At 51.1% G+C, this 26,217-nt stretch overlaps 1 protein-coding gene across 1 annotated transcript; it reads right to left on the reverse strand.

The window, feature by feature from the left end:
- Positions 1-1,063: 1,063 nt before the first annotated feature.
- Positions 1,064-24,500, reverse strand: ZSWIM9 (zinc finger SWIM-type containing 9). Its single transcript, XM_065899613.1, has 3 exons — positions 24,244-24,500; positions 15,053-15,365; positions 1,064-3,253 (listed from the first exon to the last, which is right to left on the reverse strand). The coding sequence occupies exons 1-3, from the start codon at positions 24,366-24,368 to the stop codon at positions 1,064-1,066; spliced, it is 2,628 nt and encodes an 875-aa protein (XP_065755685.1). The 5' UTR covers positions 24,369-24,500.
- Between the last annotated feature and the right edge of the window lie 1,717 nt (positions 24,501-26,217).

A 26,217-nucleotide genomic window follows, 5' to 3' on the forward strand; every position in this document is an offset into this window, starting at 1 on the left:
CAATCACTGGCATAGTGGCCGAGATTGGCACGGACTAGTCTTTCATTGGAGGATCCACGGATGTTGGCAAGCTGTTCCCATGGCATACTGGTCCAGGCAAGGGAGGATGAGGCCTGAGCTGCCATGAAGATGGATTCATTTTGGGTCCCTGCATTCCATCGACAGTAGGGCCTGTCGATAGAAAAAGTCAAGGAATGCTGGACCATCTCAATTGCCCTCTGGGTCTGGGCCTCCCACCCTCCCCCACAAGCCAAGAACTCAGCACAGAAACCAAAATACTGTTTTATTCCAATCTTGAAGCACAGACGTCCAGAGGGTTCCCCTCCCCCACTGCAGAGCCGCCAGCCCATCCCACCAGACTCCCAGGGCCCCTCTTATTCTGCCTCTTCCGGGAATGACCAACCAGAAGGTGAAGGGGATCCAAGACTCCAGGCCTTAGAGAAATCCCCAAGTCATTCCCCTCTCGTTTCTTCTCTCCCCCCTCTCCCATGCCTTTTCTTTGCCATCTTTTTTTCTTCCCTCTCCTCCATCCTTGTCTCCTCCTCCCCTCCCCCACCCCCTCTCCTTTCCTCCCTTCCCATTTGTCCCCATTTCTTCTCCATTTCTGCCTCTTTTCTTGTCCTCTCTCCTCCATGTCTGTGTCCCCTTTGTCTTTCCTCCCCTTCCCTCTTCTTCATTACCCCCCGTTTTTCCCTCCTCCTGCCAGGCTCTCCCCACAACCTGGTGTCCTCCCCTCCCCCAGCTTTATCCCCTTCCTTCTCCTGGCCGGACCTGACCCTGTCTACACCCTCTCACCACACATTTCCTCTCTGGAGGGAAGCCCTCAGAATCCACCCTGGTCACCACCATCTGCCACAGCTGCGGCTCCAGGACCTCCGAGACCCACACCGTCTGCCTCCCCTCGGACCCAGAGAGGCAAACTGCCCAGATGAAGCCGCTGGATGCCCCAGGAGGTGGACGGGGGTACTGGGGTGGCCTCCTTGGGCTCAGCCCCATTATCTTTGGGATCGAAGGATGCCCTCCCGCCCCCACCGTGGAGGGTGACGGGCAGGCGCGAGCAGGCTCAGGGCTCGGGGGCTCTCCCCCAGCAATCCCTGAGCAGGTCCATGTGGAATAAGGCTGCCCCTGTGAGCAGGCGCGCGGCGAAGAGGTGGCGGCAGGGCAGACGCCGGGCGGCATGGATGGAGCAGCTGCAGCGCGTCAGGGCTCCGTCCAGGAAGAAGTCCGAGGTGCCGTCCTTCAGGGCAAAGCCAGCTCCTGTCCAATGGAAACCGCGGGTGCCGTGCTGCCGGGCGAAGGCCAGCTCTTCGGCCACCAGCTCTGCCAGCTCTGGCCCGCAGGCCGCTCGGAACTTGGCCAGGGGCTCCCAGTCCACTTCCTCCTCCTCCGAGGGGCAGCAAGGCCTCTTTGATTCCCTGGGGCCTTCTCCTCCGCTTCCTTCCTGTGCGCTCTCTCCGGCCGCCAGGTACATCCTCCCTGTCACTGCCCACTCTGAGTCACCCTCCAACACAGTCCCCACGGGAGTGCTGCACGTGACTCCATTCCCCAGCCCTAGACGGCCCCCTGCTGTGTCCCCACACTCCATCCCCTGCCCTCCTCTGCTCTTGGGGCCCCCAGCCTGGGCTCCCCCTCCATCTCCATTCTCCAGGCCTGTCACCCTTGTGTCCCCAAGCTGGACCAGAACTACATCCTCCAGGTCCCTTCTTCTTTTGACACCCAACCTCACTGCTCGCTCTTCTCTAGTCTCTGGCCCTCTCTGCCTCACATCTCCCCCTTGGGGCCCCCTTAGGTCTCCGTTCTCGGGGACCAATTCCGAGGGCTTCTCCACATGGACCCTCCTCCAGTTTCTGACCTCCAGCCCCCTTTCCTTCTCTGCTTCCAAATGCAGCCCCTTCCAGTCTCTGGTTTTCAGTCCACTTACCCTCTCATCGTGCAACTGGGCCCCCCTCCAGGAGCTCCCGTCAAGACTGCTGGCTCTCTCATAATCGAACAGGGTCCCCCTCCCGTCTGGGGTCTCCAGCAGCCTAATCCTTCCGTCCTCCAGCTGGGCCAGCCTCCAGGTATACTCTTCCAATCCTCTCAACCTCTGGTCCTCCACCTGGGCCCCCCTCCAGATATAACCTTCCAGACCCCAGTCTTTCTCAGCCTCCAGCGGGCCCCCCCTCCAGTCTCTGATCGCGGGCCCTCTCAGGTGCTCGTTCTCCAACTGGGACCCTCTCCAGACACTCCCCTCTAGCCCTCTCACCTTCTGGTTCTCCAAGTGGACCCCTCTCCAGTCTCGGATTTGCAACCCTCTCCCCTTCTCACTTTCTACCTGAGCCCCTTCCCGGTCTCTGGTCTCCAGCCCTCTGGCCCACTCCTTCTCTAACTGGGCTTCTCTCCTAAAACTTACTTCCTTCCGCGCCCCGCCCCAGTTTCCGGTTTCCACACCCTTCATCCTCTCGTTCTCCACTTGGGCTCCCCTCCCCAGCTCACCCTCCAGCCAAGCGCCCCCATCGTCGGACACATCCGGCGCCGCCTCCCCAGCCGCGTCGGCCCACTGCATGGCCACCAGGTCGCGCAGGCACTGCGCCACGCTGCGCGAGGGGCTCAGGCGGCGCAGCAGGCGCCGGCGGTGGCCGCGCACCAGGGCGCACGCGTCCAGGTCGCGGGCCGCCTCGAAGGCGCGGAAACGCACCCACATGTCCCGGCGCGGCGCCCAGTTGCTCTCGAAGTAATCGACGAAGGCGGCCGGGCCGTGGGCGCGCAGCTCGGCCAGCGCCTCGGCGTAGGCGGCGGGCGACAACGCGCCCGCCAGGCGACACAGGCGCGGCCACAGGCCCGGGTCCTCGCGGCCGGCGCCGCCCAGCTCCTGCGCCTTGCTGAAGAGCGTCTCCAGGCCCTGCGCCCGGCAGATCTGCACGCGCGCGCCCGGCAGCAGCTGGCGCACGGCGGGCAGCTGTGCCGCCACTTCGGGCCCGGCCGTGAGGCAGCGCACACGGCCCTTGACGTCGGGCGCGCTCTGCAGCAGCGAGGCCAGCGCGAACCGCAGCAGGCTCGGAGTGCCGGGCCGCGCCACGCAGCAGGCGGCCTGACGCGCGCGGCCCGCGCCGTCCACGCACAGCACCGCCAGCAGATCCAGCGCGCCCTGCAGCCCCGGCAGCCGGTCCACCAGGAGCATGCGCGGGAAGCGCCGCAGCATCGCCCGGGTGCGCGATGTCAGGAAGAACACGGTCTCTACCACCGCCTGGTCCTCCACGAACACCAGCTTCACCTGCGGGCGGGGGCGGAGAGGCGGGGAAAGAGGTCAGGAGGTGCCCTGGGTCGCCCCGCCCACGATTTCCCCGCCCTGGGGAAACGGGAGTCCGTTCATTCATTCTTTCATACGTGCGTGCATTTCTGACCAGCAGGAGGCAGTGCAGGGGAATGATTAAAAACGCGGATTCCGGATTGCCTGGGTTTCCGATGCCGGCACCACCGTCTAAGAGCTGTGTGGTTTTGCCCACTAGACAGCCTCTCTGAGCCTCAGTTCCCCCTACTAGGAACCGGGTATTCATTCCTTCCTGCGGTCAGAGGCGCTCTAGGGCAGTGGTTCTCAAAGTATAGGCTCTGGAGCCGCAGCGTCAGCATCGCCTGCTGGGACCTTGACAGAAACGCATACTCTCAGGCCCACCGCAGCCCTGCTGAGTCAGAAATTCCCGAGGAGGGGCCCAGCAATCTGCTTTGACAAGCCCTCCCGGGGATTCCCACGCGCGCTCAAGTTTGAGAGCCACTGGTCTAGAAGTAAAACGCATAGACTGTGGAGCCAGATTGCTTGGGTTTGAGTCCCGGCCTCACCAACGCTTTTAACTACGTGACTTGAGCTCTCTGTGCCTCAGCTTCCTCCTTAACCTCCTCCTTTCCCAGTTTCCCCTTCTGGGAACTGAAGAGTCATTCTATCATGCATGGAGGGTTGAGTCCAGCATAGCGTCTGGAGCCAGACGGCCTGGGCTGAGACCCTGGAGCCCCCATTTCCTGGCTGTGTGGCTTTCCGCAACTTCCCTGACCCCTGTCTCATTTGCAAAATGATGACGATGAGAGTGTGATTGGACGGATGAAATGAATTAAAGGATTTGGAACGTTGCCTGGCACAAATATTAATATTTTTGAACAGTACTCACCCAACAAATAGTAAGTGATCTTGAAGTGTTCCTTATTACCATAACTATCATCCCTGCTTAAAGATCACGTGCTCGTGAAGGTCTTCTCTGACCAGCCCGTCTTAGCGGACACCACAGCTCTCTCTGGATGCTTCCGGCCGTGGCACTTACCACCCTGAAGCGTGTTCCATCGTTATCTGCTGCTTTGCTTATTGCCTGTTTGCCCTCCCTAAGATGTAAGCCCCACAAGGAGATTGCTTCATTTGGCTTTTGCATCCCTTGATGCTTTGAATGGCTCCTGGCCTGAGCCACAGCTCAATACATCCCGAACGAGTGAGTGAATGAATGTGTGAATGTGAGAATGTGCGGTGATATCCACTGGCCGTGTCTCTGGAGTGGAAGTTCAGGGAATCCTGGCTTGGAATCCTAGTTCTGAATCCTGGTTTTGTCTCTTCCCAGCTGTGAGACCTCCGGCAAGTCACTTTCCCTGGCATTTTTTTTTTGGCTGCGCCGAGCTGGCTTGTGGGATCGTAGTTCCCCAACCAGGGGTCAAACCCGGGCCCCTGCCAGTTGAAGCGTGGAGTCCTAACCACTGGACCGCTAGGGAGTTCCCTCCTCTGGCATTTTAGCTTCAGTTTCCTTTTATGCAAAATGGGAATATATGTCTATTTAACGCTTGCGGTGAGGCTAAATAGAGATTATCCGTGTCCAAAGCTTGGAATGATGCCTGGCACGTATCAAATCCCAGCCATCGTTACCGTCTCACGTGAGCACTCAGCAGCATTCAGTACAGTGACCCTGTCCCCCTTCTGGAACGTAGGTCTCTTTTGGCTTCTGTCACCCTGAAAAACTCGTGGCTTTCCTCCTTCTTCCCAGCCATCTCCTCTGCAGTCTCCTTTGCTTGCCCCTCCTCCTCTGCTCCACCTCTAATGCGCTGCAGAGCTCGTCCAGGCTCTCCCCTCTCCTCTCTCGTCTCTAGGCTCAGCCAAGGTGATCTCATCCAGTTACATGGCCTTTAGCATCTCTAAGCTGATAACTCGCAGTTCTGTATCTCCAGGCGCCAGACCCACCTACTTACCTGTCTGCAGCAACATGGACCCTTAGACAGCTCACTTGTCCCTTGAGACTGATGGCCCGAAGGCACCCTTGATTCTCACTCCCCACCAACCTGCCCCTCCTTGGTCGGCTGTCTCTTCCGCAATGGCTCCGCCACCCACTTTACAGCTCAGGCTCCGGCACTCAGGGCTGATTCTTAGCTCTTCCGCATGCAGCCCATCCCCAGATCCTAGCGGCGACCTTCAGAATCTGACCCCTTCTCCCCACCCCCACGGCCACTGGTCAGAGCCATCACCATCTGTCACCTGGATTATTGTAGCCGCTTCTGCCTGGGCTCCCTGTCTCTCCCTGTCCCCCACACCGCTGCTGGGGGGCATTTTCAAGACTGACCAGATCAACCCCTCCCCTCCTTAAAAACCTTTCCCAGAATTTCCCATCACCCTTCAAGTCAAATCCAGAGTTCAGGCCACAGCTGTGCACTGGGCGATCGGGCCCTTGGGCCTCATCTCTGTCCTTCTCGTCTGCCTTGGCCTCAGCCACTCTGGCCTCATTATTTTTGCACAAAAGCCACTTAATGGGGTAGGGAGATTAGCAGCGATGAGCTAGGGTCCCCTATACCAGGCAGATGGCTAAGACTGTTTCAGCCAGGCCCTGCAGAGCTGGCCCACAGCTGCAGAACCAGGATTGGAATACAGTTTAAACACAGATCTCTCCACAAACCATTCTGCCATAATCGGACCTCGTCCTATGAAACCAGTTAAAATGCAATGCACAGTTCTCCACTTTTAAGACCAAAAAAAACACCAAAAACAAAACCCAAAAAGCCAACAACAACAAACCAACTCTATTAAGAAAAAAAAAAAAAAGTCCAGTGGAGTCCAAAAGGAGCAAGAAAATTGCTTTCCTCACCCTAAAATTATACATTCAGCATTTTAAATAGAAGAGGCATTCAATAAATTTTATAGAAAAGCCTAGTCAGCTTACCACTGAATTGGTTACAATATCACTATCATTTTTTTCACCCATCATTAATTTTTACACCTACTATTACTTTATGATTTAATTTATCTTAGCAGATATTTCCATCTAGGACAGTTCTGTCCGATACAGTAGCTATTTATATTTAAATTAAGATTTTAAAAGATATAAAAATCAGCTTGCTCAGTCACACTGGTCATATTTCACTGCTCAACAGCCACGTGAGGCTAGTGTCTATGGGGCAGTGCAGATAGAGGACATTTCCATCACCACAGAACGTTCTATTCGACGGTGCTGGTCTAGAAACTAACGTAAAGATAAAAGTCATCGGATGTTAACTAGACTTACTGGGGTGATCATTTCACAGTATATACAAATATCAAATCATTATGTTGTACACCTGAGGCTAACAGAATGTTATAGGTCAATTACAGCTCCAAAAAAAAAAAAAAAAAAGGATAAACAACAAGGTCCTACTGTATAGCATAGGAAATTATATTCAACATCCCGTGATAAACCATAATGGAAAAGAATGTATATGTGTGTATAACAGAATCACTGTTCTGTACAGCAGAAATTAACACAACATTGTAAATCAACTATACTTCAATTTGAAAAAAAGAAACTTTTAATAGGCATAATGGGTTAAAAAAAAAAAACCTTACATGTTTCTATAGTATTAGGTAAGTTCTTACCTTTTTCTCCTTGGGAAAAGGAATAAGAGAAAAGTAAAAACAGCAAAACGTATTTGCCTTGAGACTTTTCTGGAGCTGGCCAGCACTTGCCTAATTAAAAGCTGACTTTCATTCTTAAAGAGAAAACCTAGATTTCTGATCTTGAGTTTTCTTTCTAAAGAGGGCACATAAGCTTTTCTTGCACAGCCATTTGTTCATTAAACGGCATTTACTGAGCACCTACTGTGTGCTTGACACTGTGTTAGCCTTGAGGAGAGAGAAGGGACTGAATGAGGCAGGTGCAAGTCCTGCCCTGTTGCACTGGCCAAGTCTCCATGAACAATAACACGACTAGTGTTGCTTTCAGCCGAGAGGCCCAATGACTGGATAGTTAAGGGTTCCTGGATCCTGGAGCCAGACCGTAGGGATCCAAATCCAGGTTCTTCCTCTTACTAACTGTGAGGATTTATGCATCAGCTGTGTGACTTAGGGAAAGTGTCTGAACTTCTCTGTGCCTGAGCTGTTCCCATCCACAAAGATGGGGAGTGTAACTGCATTGACCTTATAAAGTTGCTATGAGGATTAAATGGGCTTATCTGCATGAAGCATGGAGATCAGTGCCTGGCACGAGGTCAGTGTGTATTGAGTGATAGCTGTTATTATTATTATTATCATCTGAGCGTGGAGGACATGCTAAAAAGAAAGGCTAATGGGACAGAGGTTGGTGTGTGGTTGCTTGTGGGATCTTAGTTCCCCAACCAGGCATCAAACCCAGGCCCATGGGGCAGTGAAAGCGCCGAGTCTTAACGACTGGACCGCCAGGGAATTCCCAGTGTGGGGTCCTCTGACTGAGCGAGGGTGATTGCTGAGAGGGGACCATTATTTTCCTTATATTGCAGATAGGGAAACTGAGGCTGAGAGATTCCAGGTTTGCAGTAAAGGATTAACTCAGCAAGTCTGGGTTATCCAAACCCCACACCTTCCAAAGAAAGGTCTGGCTCTTTCCTGACTCCTAGGAGACAGCCTCTAAGCCCTTGGAATGTCCTGCCCGACAGAGTGTCTTTGTTCACTTGGGGGGCTTGGGCCACTCTAAATAGTCTCTTGATAACAACTGGTTTATAGTGGGGGCCTTGGGCTTGACCTCCAGAGGGGCTGGAGACTGAGGTCAGCCACCCAGGCAGTCATATCTACACGACCAAACCCCAATACAAACCCTGGACTCGAGGCTCGGGTGAGCTTCCCTGGTGGGCAATACTCCGTGCGCGTTGTCACACACTGTTGCTGGGAGAAATAAGCACTGTCCATATACCTCCACTGGGAGAGACCACTGGTCTCCTCTCCTGGACCCCACCCCATGCGCCCCTTTGCTGAGTGTGCTCTGTATCCTTTAATAAACTGTGACCGTGAGTATAATGGCTTTGCTGAGTTCTGTGAGTCCCCATTGAACCTGAGGGTGGTCTTAGGGTCCCTGACTACACCAGGGAAGTGACTTGCTCCAGATCATGGTGCTAACAAGCAGTAGGGCTGGGATTCAAGTCCAGGTCATAAAGGATGGTGGGGGGGGGAAAACAAGGTGTGGACGGAGATGTGTGGGTGACACTGGAGGGGTGTGGTGACATGTGATGAAGGTGGGAGGGGGATACATAAATGAATGAATTTCTCTACCAGATGTTTACTGAGCAAATCAGACATGCCAAGTGCTGCTCAAGCACTGAGGAGGGCCAATAAGACACCTCTGAGTGGGAAGAGAGAGCCTGCAAACGAAAGATGAATAAATATGAACAGGAGATTTCACGTGTGTAAAGTCCTGGGGAGAACTAACCCCCCAGTTCCAAGGCATTAACTCTTTCAACCTCCACAACAATCCTGCACACCAGGTCCTGTTATCACTATCCCCATTTTTCAGATGGGGAAACCGAGGCACAGAGAGGTTCAGGTGCTTGCCTGGGGTCACACGGGTAGTAAACACCAGAGCTGGGATTTGAATCCAGGCAGTTTGGGCCCAGGGCCTGTACAGCTGACCACTAGACTCTTCACGAAAGTGATCGCACGGGCCTGACACACAGGCTTCTGGGTTGAGGCGCAGAGTGGATGGCGGGGCACAAGCGGGGATGGAGGGGCACAAGCGGAGATGGAGGGGCACAAGCGGGGATGGAGCAGCCCAGGGAGGAGCAGACTGGAGGATGGGAATGATCGGGAGTACCATCTTAGACACGCAAATCGGTGGCACAGGGATGCATTAACCATAGACCAGATTCCACAAATGTGGACATCAGAAACCACGCCACACAACACTCCCTACCCACACCTCTTCCTACGTTCAGGTACACAGACGCCTTTTTATGTGAACAGAATAATACTATTCTCTAGACTGTTCCCCCGCAAAAAATGAGGGAATAAAAATAATAGCTAAATAGCTAAACCATATAGAGCTTCCTACTTTCCGGGCACTGTTCCTTACACACACACACACACACTCACTCACCCTCACACAACAACCCTAACAACTATGATGTAGTGTCTATTATTATCCCCATTCTATAGATGAACAAACCAAGGTCTGGAGAAGTTACATAACTTGTTCACAACTTACTGGATGTTCCCCAGCCAGGAAATGGCACAGCTAGAATGTATATAAAGTTTTTAGTGTATATCTGTACACATAAAATCAAGTTTTTAGCTGCTACTGTATCACCCCCAAAGTGGCTGGCCTGATGTAAAAATAGGCTATTGGACACAGAGAAGATTCCCTTGGGGAGCCAGGAAGAGGCAGAAAGGCTGAGACTGAGTCACAAGAGTCCAGGGTAACTACAGAGCAGGCGAAACACAAGCCCCAGATTCAGACAGGGCTCTGGGAGACCCTCAGCGAAACAGCTCTATAAGCCTATGGTTTTCTTTCTCCCTGTGCCAAGTAATGGTGGGTTTCTCCTGTCCTGGGCACTTGGCAGGACTGCATCTCTCTGCCCCGCTGCAGTTCTCCTCGGTCACGTGACTTGCTTTGGCCAATGAGCAAGAAATAAAGTTCAGTGAGGTAAGCCACTGAGATTCCAGGGCTGGTTGTTACTAAGGCAAAACCCAGGCCATCCTGACTGTCACATCTTAGGACACTCATCGCTCATCCCGAATTTTTCTTTTCTAGAGAGAAACAGATCAGTGTGGCACATTGGGACTATTGTCTATTTTTTATCTTCTCTTTTAAAATGAATTATTCAAATGTGCCAAAATTCACAAGGTCTCAAAGTCAAATAATAGAAAGCTATCCAGCACTGGGTCCTCTTCCTACTTCTATTTTCTAACCACTCTGTTGCCATTCGCTATTCTTACGTCCATCCACATCTCTTGCTGTTCTTCTAGATTTTCTTTATGTGAATATAAGCAAGCCACCTTTATATTCTTATTTTCTCCGTTTTATACATACAATATACCATGTACATTGTTTTGCTCCTTGCTTTTTTTTTTTTTTTTGTAACTGAGAGATCTGTTCAGATCCGTTCCTAGAATTGTTCTCACTCTTGCTTAAAGCTACATAGTATTCCAGTCATGTAACCATTACCCACGGGTGGGGTTTGGTTGTTTCCAATCTTACTTTCACGAACCCCGGTGATTAACCTTGCGTGGAAATCATTCAGCATCTGCGCAACTACATCTGCAGGATAAATTCCCAGCAGTGGGAGAGGGAGTGGTCAAAGGGTGAACGGCTTGGTCATTCTGACAGATATTGACAAAGAGTCCTCTGCTGAGATTGTACCAGCTGACCAGTTAGTATTCTTAAAAGTAGCACACTCAGAGCAACTTTCGCCTTTCTCAGAAGCCAAAGCGTACACATGAGAGAGGGCTGCAACGTTTCTGTGCAGGATCCGTCTTCACCCAGAAAGCCAGTTGGCTTGCTGGTTACCCTGGAGCCTGCCAGAAAGGAGATGGGATTAGATTCCTCAGCCCATGATCACGGCCTCAGGGCAGATTATAAAAGGTCTTAACACCTCCTGGGCTGAAGCAGCCACTCAGTCTTGCCCACAAACGGTGGTTGTGGCTTTGGGGTACACTCTTCTTGTCTGACCCCCTCCCAAGAGCAAGTGAACGACCTCAACGCGGGAGGTCCCTGGCATTCAACTTCTCAAATATAATCGCTCCTTCAGGAAACTGCTGGAAGCAGAGAGAATAACACCCAGAGCTCTTTTGCTATATCTTATAAGTGAAAAAAGCCAGGTGAAACTTCCGTGTAAAGGTGACAGACTGAACACATCCTGCTAGTTTCACTCCTTCCTGACCTTCAAGTACCTCTATAGAAAAGGAATTTTTTTTTTAAGTTATAGAGGCATTAGGAAAGGAGACAACAGAACCCAAACTTCAGAAGTTGGAAAGCAGATGGACAAGCTGACCACCGCTCCCCCCAACAAAAAAGAAAACAAAAGCAACCTCCCCAAAAAACCCCATCAGTTGGGACCAATAGCAGAGTCCTCAAAAGGAACTGGCAAACCCTGGCAGTGTGGGGAGGTTAAAACAAAAGATATGAGGGCTGTTTTAGAAGCAGTTAGATCTGTTAAGCTTTTTCTCACCCCCAGGTGGCTGGAGATTTATTCTGTGGAGGCGGTAAAACAGAGAGGGTTGCTGGCCCTGGGGACATCGGGCCCATCTGCTGGCAGAAGAGGGGGGAGTGGTTGTTCTGTGCATCTTACTGATGGAGGGCCAGCTCCCCAGCTCTCTTCCCCAACATGGATCCCAGAAGCTGGCAGCCTGGCCTTAACCTGCCAGCCAGCCAAGTGGCTGGAGTTTTCTCAGGGTGATTTGACCGGCCCCAGAGGAAGAACAAAAGATGCTACCATCTGGCACGCCTCAGTATACAAAGCAAGATACAAAAATGTGGGTATAACGTGCAACCTTGCTGGGGGAGGGGACAAGGGGAAATAAGGTTAAAAATAAAGACATGCAAATGTATCTGTGTATAGAGCTGTGCTGTTCCATCCAGAAGCCACTAGCCACATGGGACTGTCGAAATTGCCATTAATTAAGTTAAATTAATAATTCAGGGGACTTCCCTGGCGGTCCAGTGGTTAAGACGCCATGCTTCCACTGCAGGGGGCGCGGGTTCAATCCCTGGTCGGGGAACTAAGATCCCACATGCCGTCCATTGTGACAAAAAAAATAAATAAATAAAAATAATAAAAAATTAAGAATTCAGTTCCTTAGTCATACTGGCCATATTTCAAGCACTCAATAGCCACACCAGCTACCCTACTGGACAGCGCAGACACACATCATTTCTAGCATCACAGAAAGTTTCACTGGACAGCACTGGGCCATAGAACAGAAAGATATATAAAAGATGGATAAGCCACTGATACTCCAGCGGCCTCTGAGGAGGGGCCCTGAGGGGCAGGAGGTGACAAGGGTACTTTTCACTACATACCCTTTTGTACCTTTTGAATTTAGGACCATGTGAATGTCTTACATATTCAAAAAGCCAATTTAAATGTTTTAAAAAAGGAATAACCCTTTCACTGGTCTGTCTCTTGGTTTTCTAGAACTTCTTCATTTCTTTTAAAAATATTAAGGTGGGCCAACATATGACTCTGCAATCCCACTCCTGGGCATATATACTAAGAAAACTCTAATTTGAAAAGATATATGCAACCCAATGTTCATAACAGCACTATTCATAATAGCCAAGATGTGGAAGCAACCTAAATGTCCATCGACAGAGGAATGGATAAAGAAGATGTGGTACATATATACAATGGAATACTACTCAGCCAAAAAAAAGAATGAAATGATGCCATTTGCAGCAACATGGATGGACCTAGAGATTGTCATACTAAGTGAAGTAAGCCAGACAGAGAAAGACAAATACCATATGATACTTATATGTGGAATCTTAAAAAAATGATACAAATGAACTGATATACAAAACAGAAATAGGGCTTCCCTGGTGGCACAGGGAGGGTCCGCCTGCCGATGTGGGGGACACGGGTTCGTGCCCCGGTCCGGGAAGATCCCACATGCCGCGGAGCAGCTGGGCCCGTGAGCCATGGCCGCTGAGCCTGCGCGTCCGGAGCCTGTGCTCCGCAACGGGAGAGGCCACAACAGTGAGAGGCCCGCGTACCGCAAAAAAACAAAACAAAACAAAAAAAACCACAGAAATAGACCCACGGACATAGAAAACAAACTTATGGTTACCAAAGGGGAAAGGCAGGGGGAGGAATAAATTAGGAGGTTGGGATTAACATATATACACTACTATATATAAAATAGATAACCAACAAGGACCTACTGTATAGTATGGGGAACTATACTCAACATTTTGTAATAACCTATAAGGGAAAAGAATCTGAAAAAGAAGAGATATGTTTATATGTATAATTGAATCACTTTGCTGTACACCTGAAACTAACACAATATTGTAAATCAACTATAATGCAATTAAAAAAAATTAAGGTGGGGCAAATCACAGATCCAGGAGCCAAACTTGGTTTAGGGTAGATTTCATGACAGCGTCCAAACTGGGCGTTAAAAGGATGATCCCTTGACATTGAAAGCTTTCCATTATGAATATGCTGCTTCTTGCAGGGGCGACCCTACATAGGGTGTTTCCAGGGTAGAGCTAGAACTGACCGGGAGGGGCCCGAACCTCATTTCCAAACTGGGGAATAGCAGAGTGGTGAAGAGCATGGCCTTGGATCCAGACTGTGTGGGTCTGAAGTCCAGCTCTGTGGTTAAGTAGCTGTGTGACCTCGGGCCAGTTACTGGCCCTCTCTGTGCTTCAGTTTCCTTATTTGTAAAGTGAAGATGAGAATGGTGGATTCCTTTCTCATAGTGTGCTAGTGGTATTTAAATGGATTACAATTTATAAAGCACTTAGGGTAGTGCCCAGCACGTAGTAAGTGCCTGATAAACGTTTCCTAAATTATTATCAATACTATGTATGGATAGAGGGCTGGGTTTCTGTTGGTGGCTTGAAAGAGGGCTGGTTACTGGGCATGAGATGGAGATGGGGGGAGTGCTCTGGACTTGATTCTGGAGAGTGGGATCACGCCTCATCTCTACCCTGAGTTGGGACCTCTTCCATGCATGAGAGAAAAGCACAGCCCGAAGGAGAAACCAATTTTCTTTCTTTCCTTCCCTTCCTTCCTCCCTCCCTCCCCTCCTTCCTTCCTTCCTTCCTTCCTTCCTTCCTTCCTTCCTTCCTTCCTTCCTTCTTTCCTTCCCTCCAAGCCCACCCTAGCCCTAAAGTTGGATCAAAGCAGAAGAAAGATTCCTTGTGGAGGAGCAGTATTCTCACCGTTCCTCCAGCACATGGATCTCGTTCCAGCCTCTGAGCCTTCGCACTGGCTCTTCCTTCTGCCTGGAACTCACTTCCTTCTGAAGACAGAATGGGGGATCCGCTCCCTCCAGTCTGTCTCCTTTGCTTCACCATCATGTCCTCACAGAGGCCTTCCCTGACCACTCACATTAAAATAGCACCCTTACAATTGTCCATGCCCTCGCCCTATTATTCTTTACCATTCTCCTCTCCAATCCACCGTATTATGTCATGTAGCACCCTCCCTACTAAGACATGATCTGGGTGGTGGGCACAGGGGTGTTTTTAACTTTGTAAACACTCACCAAACTCTATACTTCTCATTTGTGCATATTCTATGTGTGTCGTTTCAGTTAAAAACAAAATTTTTTTTTTTTAAATAGCACTTTCCATCACTCTGGATCCTCTTCCTCCTAGCCCAACCCTAATGACCTGATACCATATTTGGATGCGTCTATGATTGGTTTCTCCCCGGACATGCAAGGTTGTAGTAGCCAATCGCTGCAAGTGGCTATTTACATTTCAATTCGTGAAAATGAAATACCATTTAAAAATTCTGTTCCTCAGTCCTACTGGCCGCAGGGCAAGCTCCCAATAACCACGTGTGGCTTCGGGGCTACCATACTGGACAGCGCGGAATCACAAGGTATTCGCATCACCGCAGAAAGTTCTAGTGGAGGGCGCTGCCTTAGGGGATGAGTTCTCTGAGGGTAGGGACGGGGCCACATCTTACAGGCGGCCGCCCCCGACCACCACCCCATGCCTCGATAAATCTTGAATGAATACGCGAAGGAATGAATGAAAGGCGTGAATGGATGAGTGGGCGGATGGATGAATGAATGAACGGCCCGCGAGTCTTGGGCGTGCCTCTCCGCAGCCGCGCCCCGCCCCCCCCCCGCCCCCACCGCCTGCTTCTCCCGAGACCCCACCTTGGCCTCGGGGTCGGTGCGGAAGAGCCCCTCGAGCACGTGCAGGGCGTCCAGGACTCCGTGGTCGCGGCCCTTGCAGTAGGAGAGCAGGCGGCGCACGTCGGCCGGGGCCACGAACTGCTTGGAGATCTTGTTGGTGGTGCGCACGGGAAGGCAGGCGTTGGCCAGCAGGTGGCCCGGGCGGAAGTAGTAGGCGAACTCGAGCGGGCAGGCCGGGTGTGAGTGGGTCAGCTGGCACTCTGTCACCACGAGGCGGTCCCGCAGCGGGCTCAGCTTGACGATGATGAAAGCCGGGCAGCCGGGCTGGGGGGACCTGCGGGAGGAACGACCACGGCCGCCAGTCACATCACCCTGCTGCCTGCCCTCTTCTGCCTTCTCTCTCCTCTCTCCTTTACTCTTATTATGATTTTTGAACATTAAGAATTGTTTCAAGGAGGGGAAGGGATTCATTAGGAGTTTGGGATTAAAATATACACAGTACCATATATAAAATAGATAACCAACAAGGAACTATACTCTATATCGTGTAATAACCTATCATGGAAAAGAATCTAAAAAAAAGAATACATATATAACTGAATCACATTGCTGCACACCTGAAACTAACACAACATCGTAAATCAATTATATTTCAATAAAAATTAAAAATAAATTGTTTCAAGCATAGAGAAGAGTAGAGGGCCTTAAGAATATGCCAGCTCTGTGACCTTGGGCAGGTCCCTTCAGGTCTCTGGGCCTCAGTTTCCTCTTTTTTTTTTTTTTTTTTTGAAGTATGCGGGCCTCTCACTGTTGTGGCCTCTCCGTCTCCAGGGCACAGGCTCTGGACGTGCAGGCTCAGCTGCCATGGTTTAGGGGCCATGGCTCACGGGCCCAGCCGCTCCACAGCATGTGGGATCTTCCCGGACTTGGGCATGAACCCGTGTCCCCTGCATCGGCAGGCGGACTCTCAACCACTGCGCCACCAGGGAAGCCCTCAGTTTCCTCTTAAAAGGGAATAATAATTATCATACCTTTCTCATAGGGTTGTTGTGAGGATTAAAAGAATTGATACCTGGAAAGCACTGAAAAACACTGTCTGGAACATGGGGGAGTGCTGTACGTTTGCTAGAATTCTGCACCCACCCCCCCCAGCTCAATTAAAAGTGAATGCATAGTTTATTATACTTACCTCAATCAACTTTAAGAAATAAAACATTTCATATACTCCTGTATCCGCTTTTGATTTAGTGATAACAACACTGCAAGCTGAGGCCTTCTGTGAACGCTGTCCCAACAAAGTCCCCTCCCTCCTTCTGACCCCAGAGGTAGCCACTAACCAAATTAGGTATTGAGCATTCCCACATATGTTTTAATGTATCTATAAACACATGCCACGGAGCAACTAAGCCCATGTACCCCAACTACCGAGCCTGCGCTCTAGAGCCCGCGAGCCACAACTACTGAAGCCCGCGCACCTAGAGCCTGTGCTCCGCAACAAGAGAAGCCACCGCAATGAGAAGCCCGCACACCGCAACGAAGAGTAGCCCCCGCTCACCACAACTAGAGAAAGCCTGTGTGCAGCAACGAAGACCTAATGCATCCAAAAATAAATAAATATTTAAAAATACACATTTTTTAAAAAAAACAGTGGAAGGTATGTTACCAGGTTTTAAAACTGTGTACACATGAAAAGGGGCTCAAACTCATTAGGCATCAAGGGAACACGAATCAAAACCCTAGGGTGGTATATATACACAATGGAATATTACTCAGCCACAAAAAAGAATGAAATAATGCCATTTGCAGCAACACGGATGGACCTAGAGATGATCATACTAAGTGAAGTAAGTCAGACAGAGAAAGACACATATCATATGATATTGCTTATATGTGGAATCTAAAAAAATGATACAAATGAACTTATTCATGAAACAGACTCACAGACATAAAAAACAAAGTTATGGGGCTTCCCTGGTGGCGCAGCGGTTGAGAGTCCGCCTGCCGATGCAGGGGACACGGGTTCGTGCCCCGGTCCGGGAAGATCCCACATGCCGCGAAGCGGCTAGGCCCGTCAGCCATGGCCACTGAGCCTGCGCGTCCGGAGCCTGTGCTCCGCAGCGGGAGAGGCCACAACAGTGAGAGGCCCGCGTACCATGCACACACACAAAACATTATGGTTACCAAAGGCAAAAGGGGGGAGAGGGATAAATTAGGAGTTTGGGATTAAATATACACGCTACTATACATAAAATAGATAACCAACAAGGACCTACTGTATAGCTCAGGGAACTATACTCAATATCTTGTGATAACCTATAATGGAAAAGAATCTGAAAAAGATATATATATATATAATATCTGAATCACTTTGCTGTACACCTGAAACTAACACAACATTATACATCAGGTATATTTCATTAAAAACAAAAAACCCTAGGGAGAGGCCACTTTACACCAGCAGATAAAAGAGACTGATAACATCAACTGTTGGTGAGGACGTGGAGCAACTGGAACTCTCAGATGTGGTTGATGGGAGTGTGAAATGGTACAGTCACTTTTGAAAAACGGAGTGGCAGTATCTCCTGAAGCTGAGCATGTACCTCCTCTGTGAATAGCATTTCCACTCAAGATAAATGCCTGCAGATGAGCACCGAAAGATGTGTACTAGAATGTTCATAACGGCACCATTCATATTAGCCAAATACTGGAAACAACCCAAACACGGAACAGAATAGGAAAACAAGTTGTGATATATTCCTAAAAATAACGTACTAATCAACAATAAGGATCAACAAACCATTGCTCTCCCCCCAAACATGGATGATCTCACAAACATGCTGGATGAAAGAAGTCTGACACAAAAGAAGACCCGCCACGTGGTTGTAGTTTATAGAAAGTTCAACGACAGGCAAAGCTAACCTCTGCTGGCCAAAGAGTGGACAATGGTTACCCTGAGTGGTTATGGGGGGGATGATGGAGGGGGCTTCTTGGCACTGGATGTATTCTGTCTCTTGTACTGGGTGCTGGTCACATGTGCATTTTACTTGGGGAAAATTCATCAAGTTGTACATGCAGGATGTGTGCACTTTTCTGAATGTGTGTTACGCCTTTCTTTTTTTTTTTTTTTCCCGGTACGCGGGCCTCTCACTGTTGTGGGCTCTCCTGCTGCGGAGCACAGGCTCCGGACGCAGCAGGCTCAGCGGCCATGGCTCACGGGCCCAGCCGCTCCGCGGCACGTGGGATCCTCCCGGACCGGGGCACGAACCCGCGTCCCCCGCATTGGCAGGCGGGCTCCCAACCACTGCGCCACCAGGGAAGCCCTGTTTCGCCTTTCTTAAAAGTATACTTGGGGGACTTCTCTGGTGGTCCAGTGGTTAAGATTCCGTGCTCCCAAAGCAGGGGGTCTGGGTTTGACCCCCGGTCAGGGAACTAGATCCCGCATGCCGCAAATAAGACCTGGCGCAGCCAAATAAATAAATAAGTAGAAGTTTACTTGGGAAATTTTTGTTTTCTAGCATGATGTTGGGCGGAATGACAGCCCCCCCCCCCCAAGGATATTTACATCCTAGTCACAGGAGCTGGGCAATGTTACTGTACATGGCAAATGGACTTTGCAGACATGATTAAATTCGGATCTTGAGATGAGGAGAAGATACTGGGCCCAAGGTAATCACAGGGTCCTTATAAGGGGAAGAGGGAAGCGGAAACGTCAGAGTCAGAGAAAGATTGAAAGATGCTATGCTCTTGGCTTTAAAAGTGGAGGAAGAGGCTGCAAGCCAAGGAAAGTGGGTGGCCTCTAGAAGCTGGAAAAGGCAGCAAAACGGATTCTCCCCTCAAGCTTCCAGAAGAAATGCAGTCCTGCAGACACCTTGATTTAGCCCAGTGAGACCCGGGTTGGACTTCTGACCTTCAGAGGTGTTAGGTCACACGTTTGTATTATTTTAAGCCGCTACATTTGTAGTTATTTGTTACAGCAGCAACAGGAAACAAATATAAGCATCCCACTCTATATATCCTTTTGTAGCTTGCTTTTTCACTCCTCAGCTCTTCGAGACTTTTACGTTTCATTACTTGCTGCCTAATATTCCACTCTGCAACTCCGCCAACTGTTATGTTGTCTCCAGTTCTCCCTTCTTACAAACAACACTTGAGCGAACACTCTCTTATACATCTCTTTGTGTGTGAGCAAGTCTGTCCCGAACAGCGGTTTTCAAACTGAAGGGCATGGCCCATCACCTAACATCAATTTAGGGAGTGACATCCAGCATGGCAGAAAATGAAAGAGCGCCGCGACTACTGAGCCCACGCGCCACAAACAGAGAGAAGCCCGTGCGCTGCAACGAAAGATCCTGCGTGCCACAGCTAAGACCTGCAACCAAGACCCAATGCAGCCAAGTAAATAAATATTTAAAAAACAAAAACAAAACAAAACACAAAAAGAGAATAGAGGAAAAGAAAATCAGAGTATATTTCCCTGATAATATTTAAATTGGCATCTGTTGTCTGAAAGCAGGTCCATGTTTCTCCAAGGGGAGGTGAGATCAGCATTTTTGGTAGATTTCACGTTTATAGAGCAGGGGTCAGCAAACTTGTTGTGCCAAGGGCCAGACGGTAGATATGTCCTGTTGCTATACTGCAGACACAACCATGGGTGATATGTAAATGAAAGGGTGTGGCTGTGTGTTAATAAATCTTTACTTACAAAGATGAGCTGCAGGTTGCATTTGGCCCAAGGGCTCCTAGTTTGCCAACCCTTGTAACATAGACCATCTGGGGCCTGGCATATAGTTAAGAAGCCTGGCTCCCAGGGGGTAAATGCCAGTAGTACACCCCACCCCCAAAACGCTCCTACGTTCTTTCTAAACGGTCCCTGAGGAGGGGGATCCTTCTTAGGATCCACCCTGAGAACCTCCAGTCTAAATACTTAGGAATTGTCTTTGTTAAGTCAGAAGGGGATCCTTGACACACCCCTCTTCTCTTCTATGCACGGAGTAAAACCCCGGAGCCTGACAGATTTAAAAAATCTACATAAGCATTTGAGACTTTTTGCCTAACTGAAAGTAACAAAAATAATGCAAATTCAGAAAAATTGAAAGTGTAAAATCATTCTAAATAAAATACAAATGTGGAGCCACCATGATGGTATCAGATGCAACTCAAACAAATTTCCAACACACAGCCATTTCTGACCTACCAAAATGGCAAGTTCACGGGGTTCTACCCAGTACCTTTGTCTAGAAAAATTCACGGGCTTTGGGGAAACTCTCTGGTTTGACCTCTTTGGGCCTGGGTGTTTCAGCCCCTAGAACAAACCCCCGCTCAGGGGAGCTTACCTCTTCTGGGAAGCCGTGCATCTTACCAGAGAATGGCATGTCCCCTCTGTGGGTTCCCAGTATCCCACACAATGGTCTACGGCAGCCTCAATAGGCCATTTCTCTCCATCTATCTAGGGGAATAATACCACCCCCACCCCCACCCCCGTAACTGTAAACTCCACTTGGGCAGGAATTTTAGTCTGTTTTGTTTACTGCTGTATCCTCAGCACCTAGAACAGCTCCTGGCCCCCGGGAGGTTCTCAGTTCAGTAAACAAATGATGAGTAAATGACTGTATCCCCTTGTCTGAAACCCAGGTGCCCAGGCACACCACTCATCACTCATCCCACCAAAACCACCAAAACCAAGTCCTATCATGTCTTTTAAACTCTCCAAATCATCCACTTTTTTCACATTTCCATTGCAACCATCTTACTGTAAGTTCTCTCCCTCTTCACGAAACATCCTTTCCCTTCATCTAGTTAAGTCCTACTCATCCTTCACAGCATCACTCCTCCAGGAAGCCTTCCCTGACCATCCCCAGGCAGATTCCATCACATATTGGGGTGATGATTTGATTGATGCCCATCTGTAATGAATGCTCCCCACTGAATGTGGAGTACTCCCACTGAAATCCCAGCATCTAAAACATATACACCCTTCACATAGTAGGTGCTCAAAACGAACCTCTTGGATGAATGAACAAACACATGGTACCTAGGACCAAAATATCCTTAGGGTGTCGGCACATTCAACTCTCATAATAACGATCCATGAGTGAAATAAAGAGAGAGGAGAGGGAGGGAGGGAGGAAGAGGGAGATTGAATGGTAATTAAAAACATGGGTTTTGTGGTCCAACTGTGTGGGTCCAAATCCTGGTTTTCCCTCTTAGCAGCTGTGTTATCTTGGGAAAATCCTTTAACCTCTCTGTGCCTCAGTTTCCTGGAAATTGGGGCTAATAATAATACTGACCTTGCAGGGTTGTTGAGAGGATTCAATAAGAGGATTAAATTATGTATATGGTTAGAAAAGGGGCTGGCGCCTGGTAAACAGTTAAAAAAGTCGCTGCTATTTTCAAACATCTTTTTTTCTTCTAAAAGTACCATTGCTAGGACTTCCCTGGTGGCTTAGTGGTGAGGATTCCGGGCTTTCACTGCTGTGACCTGGGTTCAATCCCTGGTCCGGGAAGATCCCGCAAGCCACGTGGTGCAGCCAAAAAGATTTAAAAAGTACCATTGCTTTGTTTTGCACTCCACTTGTCCATTTCTTCTGGATCTTTCAGGTTCTCAAGATCTTTGTGTTTCCAAAGGCTGGTGTATGTTGGGAAAGGTTGGCAATCCTGTTCTAGCAACGGAAGTGCCGTGAGAGGCTGGGGGAGAGTGGGAGAGCACCAGAGCTGGAGGGGGGAAGAGGCAGGGATGGTGATTTGGAGGTCACTGTGCAACCTCCAGGAAAGGCGGAAGGAGCGGCTGGAAAGATGGCCCTTCTGTGAGTTCCCTGGACCCTAGCTCCAGCCACCTGCCTGGCCTCTGGTTTCTCTCCTCCAGTCCATCCCCCATGAGACCCCAGAGGGTCTTCCTACCCCCAGAGCTGACCCTGCTCACAGCCCTCCCAGGGGTCCCCAGTGCCCTAGGATAAAGTCCCAGCCCTTGGACTCAGCCCCGCAGGTCTGGACCTGACACCATGCCAGCCACATGTCCTGCCTTTTCTAATATACTAATTCTCCAGACTCTGTCCTCGGTCCCTGGGCTGTGACACTGGTCAGACCCTGCCTGAGCAGCTAGAGGGATGGAGGGGCTCAGAAGTGATGGGATCCCCATCCAGGGAACATCCCACTGTCCACCCAGTCACCAGGCCCGAGCCCAAGGCACTGTCCTTGCCTCCTGGCTGGCCTGTCACTCCCTCCCATCCCTTCTGCCCCCTGGCTCCCCTCCGATATTTGTAGAGGGACAGTACCTGCATGTAATATGTGCCATGTGTTTAAGTCAAATACTGTACATACACAAATATATAAACAAAGAAAATCCTTCAAGGCTCCACTTACTGGTCACCTCTTCCAGGAAGCCTTCTAGATCCACCCTGGAAACTCTCAGTAGAGCTGACCATTCCTCTTTTATCCTCCTCCATCTCCCTCTTCAACATCTTTCTCACTACTTTGGGCCATTTTTTTTGTGGGGGGGTGTCTTTGTCTCCTACATTAGATCCTGAGCTGCTCAAGGGCAGAGACCTGCTGTCTGGGTTCCACACGCCCCTCGAAGAGCATACACACAGTAGGGACTCAGCAAGTGTCTGTTGCTTTGCATTGGGTTCTGTTAACAAGGAGAGATTCCAGATTGGGCCTAAGCTTCCGGCAAGCTCTCGTGTTCTAGGTATCTGGGTGATGATGGGTGTTTGATCCTGTTCTGCTTCCGGATCTCCAAGTCTGTTTCCAGAATAAGCAGTGAGTAAGCTACTGAGAGCCGTAATTCTCACAATAAATGTTTAATTAACTGGTACCAAGTGCTCACCTGGGCTCTCTTCTGAATGACTGGCATGTATTCGCTCATTTAATCCTCACAAAACCTACGCGATCAATACTATTACTTCTCGCCTTTTCCCAGGGAGGCAGCTGAGGCCCAGAAAGGGGACGTCACGAGCTCATTGTCATAGGCTGATCAGCAGTAGAGCCATGGTGGGCACCCAGGCTGCCAGCTCCCTGGTCTGTGCTCTTGACTCCTGTAACAGCTCTCCTGTACCCAGCCGCCCCGTGTTCCAGGCACTGGGTAAACGCCTTCCTGCTCACGGTAACCTCTTAACAGCCCCACGAGGCAAGTACTACGCTAACCCCCTTTCAGAGATGAGCAAACTGAGGCTTGGAGATGAGAAGTCTGTTGCCCAAAGAGACCCACCCAGGAAGTTGTGGAGCTGGTCTCAAGCAGCCAGCAGGCAGAGCCTGTGTTCTTAAGTGCACCCCTCTGTCCGTGGCTCCCACCCAAGGGTCTCCAACTCACACACAGACAGGGGCCAGACAGGCAAAACAAGGATGTAGCAAAGGATGAGGTGGCAGAGAGCAGTGGAGTCTGGGGCCAACCTGAGCGCCAATGCCCCGTCTAATTGGGGTGGTCATCTGCCACAAGAGAACAAGGTCTCAGCCTCTTCCCGAGCTTGAAGGGAAGCTGGGAACCCAACATTGTATGGGGAATGTTTAAAATTGGGGTCAATTAGAACACCCCTGGCCACTTGGGTATGTTCCCTAGCCCTCTTGGATTCCTCAAGCCCTTTGTAGCGTTACAGTCGGAGGGAACTATTCGTGACCTTGTTCATATCATGTCAGTCTTCTGTCCGGTACGAAAGTTCCAGAAGGGTGGGGAATTTGTCTGTAGTGCTAAACTCCCCACTCACCCAAATGAAATATCCCTAGTTCCCAGCATGGGACCTGGCCCTGTATTTACTGAATGGATGGATTTCTTTTTTTTTTTTTTCTATTTTTGTCCTGTGGCTTTCTCTGCAGCTCAGCCTCTGATCTCTTTGTAGGTGTCCCAAATCTGGCTCTCACCTGTTTTTCTGGCTGGCTGGTGTCTCTGGTGCCATGTCTCCATGTTTCTGGAATTTTCTTTTTTAATGTCTCTTGGGTGTGTGTGTCTATCTCGCTCCCTGCCTCTCCACGGGTCTCTGTTAAAATCCCTAAGTGGAACCCACCCTCTGTCTGTGCCTCGGTCCCTCCAGCAAAATGGCTCTGTCTCCATCTCAGGAAGCTTCCCTCGTTGACCCTCTCGGCTTCTCTTCAAGGTGTATTTAGCGGTTTTAGTTGGCACCTCTCCCCTCCCAGTCTCTGGGGTGAGGGCTCACTGCCTCCCCCTCCCCCGGGCCGCCCTTCCCCCCCAGCCCCCAGCAGGACAGGAGGCTCAGCTCACGCACCCCACGGCGGGCCGGCTGGGCGCGCGCACGTCCTTGCACACCAGCCGCACGTAGCTGTACTTGAGCACATCGATGAGAGTGTAGAGCGGGGGCGCGCTGGCCCAGCGGCAGCGCGCCAGGTGCATGGAGCTCTTGACGAAGAAGAGCGCCAGCCGCTGTTGGCACCACGCGTCGAAGAAGCGGCTGAACTCGGCCCACGAGAAGAAGGCCCTCTCCCGCAGCTCCTGTTCCTCCTGCCCCGTTGCCGTGCCGGGTGGGGGCTCCATCCTGGGGCGCCTGGGTGGGAGGGGTGGGGAGGACACGCGGGTATCAGATCCATCCCCTCCCAAGGCGTCCTGCTTCCTCCATTCTCGGCCTGCCTCTTCGGTGCTGATGCCTCTATCCAGGTGGGGCCTGGGGCGGGATATACCCGTTAATCTCTATACATGAACCTCTAGCCCATCTATGGTCTCCTTCCACCCCCCTGCTTTATTCCTGGGACAGCTGGAACCTGTCATCCTGATCTCTAACTCCAGTTCTGGTCACCTCCTCCATAAATGTGATCCCTAGGCACAGTTGGGGTCCCTCTCCCAACATATGATTCTTAAACTCAATTGTGGACACCTCCTCGAATGTGTTCCCGGCTTCCAGGTAGGACCTCCTCCCCTTCCAGATGTGCCTCCTACATTTGGCGGTAACCTCTAGTGCCTCCATTCATCTGGAACTCCCCCTTCCATGAGCGTACACAGGGGCTATAACCCACATCCAGCTGTGCCCGCCTCTAAAGATGCTCCATCTCCGGATGTGCTCTGCACATCCAGTCACGGACCTCTCAAGCCCAGTCATATTCTTCATGCACCTGTGGCTCCCTCCTCCCCAGATGTGTCTCAGATACTGGGCAGATGTTGCTCCTCTCCAACATGTGACCCCTATATGGGTTGCCACATCCAGCTGTGCCTCTGCTTCCCAGAGATGCTCCTATATCCAGACTTATTCCCCACATCTAGTATGGCCCCTTCGCGTACAGGTGTGTGCCCCATTCACTTGTGGCCAATTCTCAGAAGTGTCACCAATATTCATCTGTGGTCCCCACCTGCCCAGATGCACCGCCGAGCCCAGCTGTGGCCCCCTCCTCCCATCTACATCTATCATCCTCCCCCAGATATGGGTCCTCGTCCTAGCATGGCCCGTCGTCCTTAGATGGACTTCATCACCCCAAATGCTCCCCCACGTCCAGCTGCGCCTCCCTCCTCATGAAGCCCCTTCCAACCGGCTCCAGCCTCCGCAACCCCTCCCAGCCCTGCCTGCCTTGGCACCTCCCATCCCGGCTGTCCCACCCAGCTGTGCCTCTCCCCTCCCCCAGATGTGCACCCTTCCCGCCCCTCCCCACTCACCTACCCGCCCCGGAGCGGCGTCCACATCCCACAATGCCCCGCGCCGAGGCCCGGCCCGGCCCTTGCTCCCGGGATGCCCCGCGCGGCCTCCCGCCTCTCTTCCCGCCGTGCGTCGCGCAGCGGCTTCCACCGAATCTCCCTTTTCCCGCCGGTCGCTCCGCAGACCGCCAGCCACACCCACTCATCCAGAGCAACAGAAGGCTCGGGGCTGTTTCCCAGCGTGCTCTGCGGGAGGGCTTGCCCCACTTCACCCCCTTTCCTGGCACTCTCGCGTCTTGGAGACTACAACTCCCAGCGCCCTCCGTGTGGCGGCGGCGCGGACGTCGCCCGGCCCCGCCCCTCGACTCGGCCCCGCCCCCGCCCGCCGAAGTCTGCGCGCGAAGTCCGTGGCGCGAATTTGGGACTGCAGTGTAGCGCCGAGCGGTTCCGGGTGTGACGCTCAGGACAGCGGCGCGCGGGCTCGGCGCGAGGCAAGTGGCGCCGGCCGTGAGGGCCTTTAGTGTTGGGGAACGGCGTGCGTGTCGTAAACTCGGGGCTCATGCCTTCGCCTGGTCGGCTGCAGAGAGTGGACGTAGGGGTCGCTGAGGCAGCGGGGAGCGCG

The sequence above is a fragment of the Phocoena phocoena genome, chromosome 20 (assembly GCF_963924675.1).
Source record: "Phocoena phocoena chromosome 20, mPhoPho1.1, whole genome shotgun sequence".
Lineage (NCBI taxonomy): Eukaryota > Metazoa > Chordata > Mammalia > Artiodactyla > Phocoenidae > Phocoena > Phocoena phocoena.